Source organism: Echinops telfairi, unplaced genomic scaffold (assembly GCF_000313985.2).
Source record: "Echinops telfairi isolate 266 unplaced genomic scaffold, ASM31398v2 ScPeMD7_7465;HRSCAF=8503, whole genome shotgun sequence".
Classification (NCBI taxonomy): Eukaryota; Metazoa; Chordata; class Mammalia; order Afrosoricida; family Tenrecidae; genus Echinops; species Echinops telfairi.
Window position 1 is genome coordinate 9,150,073 of NW_022111365.1, and position 8,325 is coordinate 9,158,397.

Genomic DNA, 8,325 nt, shown 5'->3' on the forward strand with positions numbered 1-8,325 from the left:
TAAATCTTTGGTTCTGATTTGGATAGTATGGCCATTTTTTTTGGAGTTTCTAATATCAGATTCATACAGAAGTTCTTTGTTTACATCACTAAATCTGGATGTTACAATTGATCATATTGCTATAATGTAAATAATTTATGCTGTAACATAATAAAGTTGCTAAGTTGGCAAACTGTGGCCGGTATCGTTATCTGTTCTGGAAAATCTATGGAGTGTCATTTCGGATTCTGGCTGCTGACTTCTAGGGGCTATTTCATGTCCTTTGTTGACGACACTGCACTTTTTCTCTTCCACCTCTGTCCCTTTGGTGATGGTTAATTTTTCTTACCTACTGTCAGAACTTAAGGCGTGGAGTTTGTGCCTTACAAGTAATTTAAGTATGTATTACATATTGGAGAATTATTACTTTTGAGAAATCAGTTTGCTTTAGTTACAAAATAATTAAGGACATCTGTAAAGATCAATTCTTTATAACCAGAAGACTTAACTTTATTTTTTTCTCTCTCTCTTAGATAGTGTGGAGAATGCCAAATGAGAGAATCCCCCACCCTAGTCAACCTCAGGACCAAGACTGTTTACAGAGTCAATATGTCAGTGATGATGAAGAGATGGTCATCAAGCAAGAAAATGGTGTGCCAGATACAGAGGTGGAGAAAAGCCTCACCTCTTGCTCCTCCAGTAATGGGCTGTCCACTTTGTCAGAAACATGTACGTTGGAACTTCCACGGAAAGGCATGCTCATTGGAAGTTCCAAAGACAGGATACAGATCGACAGGCGTCAGATCCAGGCAGTGGACCCAAGCGCTCAGGCCCTTGAACTGCAGGGTTTGGGTGTGGATGTCTATGATCAAGAAGTACTGGAGCAGGGTGTTCTTCAGCAGGTAGATTATGTTGTCCATGAAGCCAGCCGTGCAGCGCAGCTTGCTGATGCAGAGAAACAGTATTGGTCAGTCCTGGATGATCGAAAGTGAGTTTGTATACTGTATATAGCATCTCCGCTTTAGAGACTATGAGAAACTTAGAGTATAGAAACTTGGGAAGTTTGTACAATTTCTTATTTGGGTTGGTAGAAGTCAATAAAAGTAGTCATCAGCTTCAAATTTGAACATGACCTCTTTCTCACTGGAGCAACTATACATAGTATAGCTCAGTGTAGCTCATAAAAAGCCTGTTTCATCCATAATGCCTTAAAGAGAAGTGCTTTACTAACAGTACCCTACAACTTGCAGGTGTACAAAATAGTTCTCAAGAGAACTGCAGCTAAAGTTTTGTTGTTCACCACTTGAGATACCAGGAATACATCTACTGCCTTCAAATTATTCTTTGCCCTGTGCTTTTTTCCCCCTAGCCTTTTGTCCCTAAACTGAATGTTCAATCCTTTGGCAGTTCCTTATATTTGAATTTCTAGGAATAAAAATATATAGCTGGAAAAAAAGAACTTTCTCCTTCCCCTGTTTTTTTTCTAATTTTTAAACTAAAGATGAAGCTCTGTGGAGATAGTTGGAGGTTGAAATTATATCGTGATATAGACTGAAAATGAGTGAGCTCTGTTGAGCTTAACACATTGATGGGGATTGAGGAGAAGCTTTGAATCTAGCCTAAAGTAAGGCTTAGGAGACGCGAGAAGAGGACATGGAGGATTGAGTATGTGTCAGTTACCCACATTCCTCTCTCATTGAATAATTCCAGAGCCAGTCATTTGACGTGGTCCTTCCTGTTCCCCAATGTGTTCTCTTGGACTTCTGAGTAGCAGGTATCTTTGCATAGTGGTAGTGACCATCAGGTGGGTTTGCATGCCTGTATCATGCTCCTTTTTACAGATTTCTTAGATACAGTATGCTGTAGTCACAAGGCTGATAGTGTCAGACAGATGGTTACACAGTGTCTTTGACAGCCAGTGACTCCCATGGAAAACAAATTTCATTCTGAGATTCACAAAGGATACAAACAGAAAGTTGCATAAGTGTCAGGAAGATTGGGTTTGTATTTTGAAAATTAGAAACTAGAATTCTGTATTTATTTTAAGAGTACGGTTTCCCCCACTATACTGAAGTAGAGCATTCCTAAGAAACCATTTGTAAGATGAAATGGTGTAAAGCAATAAAGCAGTTGCATTAATTTACATAGGAGAAAGTATTGTGTTCCTTGACTCAAAATAACCATTCAAATCCCATGCCAAATAATATGCAAAACCTAAAACAACTGTGACATTCGTGGTTCACTGATAATACTTTAACGCTGTGGCAACTTGATGCTGAGGTGCTGAGTGTGGTTCCTGGGGAAGGAAGGAGTTTGGCAATACCACTCCCACTGCTTGACACGTGCACCACTACCTTAAAGGCAGCCTTACTGCAAAGCAAACAACACTAGTTTCATTTTTCACCTTTTTCTCATAAACGTGAAAATCTTCAGATTTCTTTTGGTTAATGCAAACAAGTGCTGTGAGTCATTCGTAAGAGTGACAAAGCGAACTTTTGAAAAACCTGTCCTCGTGTTGATTCCAGTTCCTCAGTGAACCTAAGACTAAATCTGCATGGGAGCAGTTAGCTTTATCTTTCTTCTGCAGAGCGGCTAGTGGGCTCAAAGTGTCAGCCTTGTGGCTGGTTAGCAGCCTAATGCTTACCTGAAAGTGCTAACAGGAAAGTGGGAGACACCTGTAATTTATTATTGACCCCCCCCCTTTTACCACAAAAATAGTGCTATGGTCAATAAATCTTCCATTTGTAGGAAATAAAATATCCCAGATAGCTAATTTGTTTAAACATTTGTAGGGCTTTCAAAACTTCATATGAAAGGACACTTTATTTTACATTGTTCTAGTACGGTCAGTAGCTAATAAATTAAGCACTTAAAAACGATTGAATCAGTTTACAAATGAGAGTGAGCTGTTTTAAGTCAGCCAGATGGAAGAAAAACACTAGACGTCAATCTTAAACCTGTGATGACTCTTCAAGTTATAGTTTAGCCAACAAGAATGTGCATTCTGGTTGAGTTTCTCTTATCTTTTAGTTAATTAAAAGAAAAAATTGTTTTTAGCATTTGCATTATACTACAAAATGTTTCGGTGGGAACTAGACAACTTCTCTTGTTTTTCAGGTCATGTACAGCTTCCCTCAAGCAAGTCAATAAAATTATTGAACAACTTAGCCCTCACGCTTCCACCAGCAGAGACATCAGCAGGAAACTAGATTCTGTAAAACGGCAGAAGTATAATAAGGTGATTCAAGTGAACTTATTTTGCATTAAAAAAAATCATCTTTTTGGTTCATTTAACTTAGTATTTTGAAAGTACTTATATGATGTGAAGCAAGTATTAATAATTACAATAGAGAAATGAGTTACTTTTTGTCCCCAATAGTTTTATTAGCATATAATTTACATATCACACAATTGAATAGTTCAATTGTTTAATCATATGAAGGGGGAATTGTGCAATCACCACCACATCTATCCTAGAGCATCTGCCCCCCCCCCCCGAATTGAATCACCCCCAAAATGAGCTGTGCATCAGCGATCAGCTCGTGTTCCCTCTCCCCGCCTGCGCTCATTATTTACTATTGAACTCCCTTCCCTCCCTATCTCCGTTTCCCGCCCCTACATTCCCTTTAACACCTTGTATCAGTTATTGTCATTATACATCCACTCTTGTGCTTCACAGCTGGGAAACTATTAATTAAGAAACTTTTAATCCAGTTACTGTTGTTACAGATTTACCTATTCTGGATTTTATATACTGGAAAACATCTACCCCCTCCCCCCCAATAAGGCAACAACAATAACAGTAAGAACTTCAATCAAAAGGAAAGCAGAAAATATTAAAAACTAAAATTTAAAATGAGTCAAAAGGGAGATCAGATAATAAGGTGTTAAATCTTAACTGTATCTGCAGTAATAAACTTTCCAGTTTACTCTGCATGATAGCAGGGCTATTCACATCACTGGTCTTTGGTCAGAGGAGATTCACTAGACTCTCTAGTGACTAGAGGCTTAATCCATGTGTATTTTCCCCTCACTTAAAAAATAAAATTTAACTGAAACAATTAAAAAATGGATAAAAATGGAGGACAAATTATATTACAGAAGTGTCCAAATTTGTGAGTTTGGAAGCCTATTTCAGGATTTATGTAATACTTAGGAAAATATTTTGGAATAGATAAAAATGACTAGTTTTGATCATTTCAGTTCTGCCATCTGAAATGACTAACATATTCTTTTTGCTTGTGTTTTATTCATTTTAGCAAGTGGAGTCCAGTCTTTTAATGCTTACGTTGTAGTAGTTGGAGTGTGTTTATAAACATGGTTCATGTTGCCCTCCTTCCACTTTCCACATATCAGTCCAGTCAACTCCACATTGCAGCCAAAGGTTAGAACTGATTCTGTTCCTTTCCTGATTCAAAGAGAAGACATCTGGCCTCCTGTAGGAACATGCAGAGACCCTCTCAAGCTTATGGTGGGCTAGGATTTTGAGGGGTAGAGAAGGCCAAATATGAGGCCACTCAGGTACTAGTCAGTGCTCATGGAAGCAGCAATCCAGAGAACAAACAATGCACTGAATTGGGTAAATCTGTACAAGACCCCTTTAGAGTATTGAAGAGTAAGGATGTCATTTTGAGGAGGGAAGTGAGCCTCACTCAAGCCTTGGTATATTCTAACAGCAACCATTAGCTTGCCCAGCCTTGCCAACCCCCTCACCCCCTTTGCTTCTCTCTAATGTTGGATATTATCTTCCTTATGTCCTATTAATTTTCCTTCCTTATCTTACCCTCCCACACTTGGTAAATTGAGTCTGTTTCTTTTGGTATAATAACCTTTCTTTATTTGTCTCTATGTGAGTGACTAACTTCGCTTAGCATAGAATCCTCCAAATCCACCCATGTCATTAGGTGTATCACAGTTTCATCATTATTCTTTAATGATGCATAGTTTTTAATTGTGTTTCTATGTCATAGTTTAACCTCTCTTCCGCTGATGGGCATTTTGGTTGTTTTCATCTTCTTGCTATTGTGTATGTGCTGTGATGAATATGGGTATGCTTATATCTACTTGGGGCTTGTGTTTGGTTTCTTTAGGGTATATACTGAGTGGCTACCACTTGTCTGTCAGTTTGCCATACTCTGGTGGCTTGTGTGTTGCTGTGGCGCTTTAAGCTGTGTCACTGGTATTTCAAATACCAGCTGGTCACCCAAAGTGGAAAGGTTTCAGCAGGTTGTGCTCATGCAGACCCTGTGCATGGACAAGAGACAGTTGTGCAAACAGTACAAGGGAATACTGCATGGTTTAAAATCAAGCAGTGTGTGTGTTAGGGTTGTATTGCTCACTATGCATGTTCAATCTGTATACTGAGTAAATAAGGAAGCTGGATTGTGTAAAGAAGAATACGGTATCAATTGGAGGAAGGCTTCTTAACAACGTATGCTGTGTAGATGACACACCTTGCTTGCTGAAAGTGAGGAGAATTTGAAGCACTTGCTGATGAAGATAAAGATTGTAACCTTCAGTATGGATTACAACTCCATGTAAAGAAAACCCAAATTCTTACAACTACACTAATAGGTAACATCATGATAAATGGAGAAAAGATTTTTTAAAAAAACCAACCCAAAACTGTTATGGGTGGTGATGGGGAGAATAAAGATTCCTGTGGTGGGGGAGGTGGAGGAAGGAGGGGATAAAGGGGAGCTGATATCAAGGAGTTCAAGAAGAAAGGAAATGTTTTGAAATGGATTGTGATATCAATTGTACAACACTGCTTGGTGTGATTGAACTATGGAATGTTATGAACTCTGTAAGAGCTCCCAGTAAAATGATTAAAATTTTAAAAAAAGATTAAATTTGTTAAGGATTTTGTCTTGCTTGGCTCCACAATCAGTACTCATGGAAGCAGCAGTTGAAATCAAATGACACATTTTATTGGATCAGTCTGTTGCAGAAGACATCTTTAAAGTGTTAAAAAGCAAGGATTGAGGACTAAGCTGCACCGGACTCTGGTATTTTCAGTTGCCTCATATGCATGTGAAAGTTGGACCCTGAATTCTAGGGGTAGTGGCTTATTTAATGTGGCTCTTCTAGCAAGTCTCTAACTTCCACAAAACGACCTTTCCCTGCATGAGTCCGGTAAGAAGGCAGGGCAAGATATGGCTAGGATTTACCTGTGAATAATTGTGAACAGTATTCCCTTGTGCCAGCTTGCTGTGCAAAAAAGAACCTTCCGAGAAGCAAGAGAAGGGCTTACATTTATGAGCAAGAACCAGGAGTGAAGCATGTCCTCTGAACCTGAGATCCCTGCACAGTAAACCTTCTGGATCCAGAGGACAGCTATACCATCAGGCCCAGCTGCAGGACCAGGAGCCAGACCATAGAACAGAGTGGTAGACTTCCCAATCCATGGAGCAAGTAAAGATAAGTGCCTTTGTAAAGGAGGTTGGTTTGTAGAGTGGAGTGCCTCTGGGCACTTAATGTGGGAGGTTGGACTTGCTGACCCAAGACAGTGGAGCTGAGTGGGCTGAGGAATACTGGAGTGGCATACTTCTGAGGTTAATACCTTGTGGTTGAGACCTCCAGCAGTGCGATATGCCCCTTTGGGCATTTGTTAGCAGACCTGAAACTTTATAATATGTCCTGGAAAACAAATACTCTGAGCATTTCTCACTAGCCTTGCAACTTGTTAACTTCTCTAATAACCCTTTAATCATGAATCCTGTATGAGTTCTTTGTAGCCATAACAGTGGATATTAGAAACAAGAGAGATAGAGAAGTAGAGCATAGTAGAAACTAGAGAGGTAAAGCAGAACATTAATGAAAACAACACAGAATCAGGAAGACCAAAGAAGAATTGATGTGTTTGAATTGTGGTGCTGGTGAAGAATACGGAAAGTAGCATGGACTGCCAAAAGAACAAACAAATCTAATTTGTCTAGTTTCTACATCAAGTCCTTCTGGCATAGCCTTTGAAGGATGTTGTGCTCCTTGAAAGGACAGTCTAAAGTCATAGTAGCTTATAGTTCCTTACCCGGTTTTTCAGTTTTATTAGTCATCTTTTGCTTGTAATGCAGTTTCTAAAGATTTTAGAAATTTGTCCTTGTCAAATATATCATTGCCAAACATTTTTTCCTAGTTTGTGGATTCTCATTTACGCTTTTTTTCTTTTATTAAAAGATCATTTTATTGGAGTCATACATCAGTTGGATCAAGCAAATTTGTGCATATGTTGCCATCATTATTTTCTCAACATTTACTTTCTATTTGAGCCCTTGGTAACAGCTCCTCTTTTCCCCCTCCCTTTCTCCTCTCATTTACTCTTTGATGCATGTAAGTCTTATTTTTAGGAGGCCCTAGTCAGTTATTTTATCTTTTGCTGTGATATACTTTTCATTGTATTTGATAGTGTGTTTGTGCCTAGGGTTTTTAAGTTCCTGGTTTTTCATTGATGATCGTTAGTTCTAGGGGTTACATTTTGTTTTGTTTATGGAGTGAGGTATAGGTCCTGTTTCATTCTTCTGCAAATAGAAATCAAGTTTTGCAGGATCATTCGTTGAAGAGACTAGCTTATCACCATTTGATGTTTTTTGGCAATTTATCAAAGATCACTTTTCTGTAGGTGGACTTATTTGCATTCTCTATTCTGACCCATTTGTCTGTATATTTATTCTCTCATTATACCAACCTGTTTTGACTACCATGGCTGTGTAGTAGGTTTTGTGACCAGGAAAAAGGTGGATTCTTAAATTGTTGTTCTTTAGTAGTGCTTTGCTTATTCGGGGTCTCTTTTTAATGTAGTTACTGATTAGTTTTTCAGTCTCTTTAAAGAATGATACTGAAGTCAGGACTGAAATTGTATTACATTTATGTATTGCTTTGGGTGATATTGACATTTTCACAATGTTAAGTTTTCCTTTTTTTGAACAAGGGACATTCTTTGCACAGTGTTGTGTTTTCTGGTTAATTATATTTCTAGGTAGTTCATCTTTTGGATGGCTATGGAAAATGATATTTTCTTGATTTCCTTTTCAGAACTTAAAAATTTTTTCTCAACAGTTTTATTGGTCTATGATTTACATATTGTTCAATTCACTAGTTCATTCACATCAAGAATTGTATAATCATCACCACAATCAGTGTTAGAACATTTTCTTCTCTTGTACTCATTGTGATTAGCTCCCCATTTCCTCCCAATCTCCCCTGTCATATCTGGAAGGAATCATTAATCCAGTTACTGTCTCCATAGATTTACCTATCCTGGATTTCATATCCAGAAAACATTTTTAAAAACTAAAAACAAAAATCTAACAAATAAAACATGAAAACCTCAGTTGAAAAGAAAGCAGA

The 8,325-nt window shown here is 38.2% G+C and overlaps 1 protein-coding gene across 1 annotated transcript in view; it reads left to right on the top strand.

The window, feature by feature from the left end:
- Positions 1-8,325, top strand: part of ERCC6 (ERCC excision repair 6, chromatin remodeling factor) — a 111,281-nt gene that overhangs the window by 7,037 nt on the left and 95,919 nt on the right. Inside the window, exons 2-3 of the mRNA XM_045283654.1 lie at positions 513-967; positions 3,097-3,217. Of these exons, the coding sequence (XP_045139589.1) occupies positions 525-967; positions 3,097-3,217 (564 nt within the window). The 5' untranslated portion in view covers positions 513-524. The remainder of the gene's footprint in view (positions 1-512; positions 968-3,096; positions 3,218-8,325) is intronic.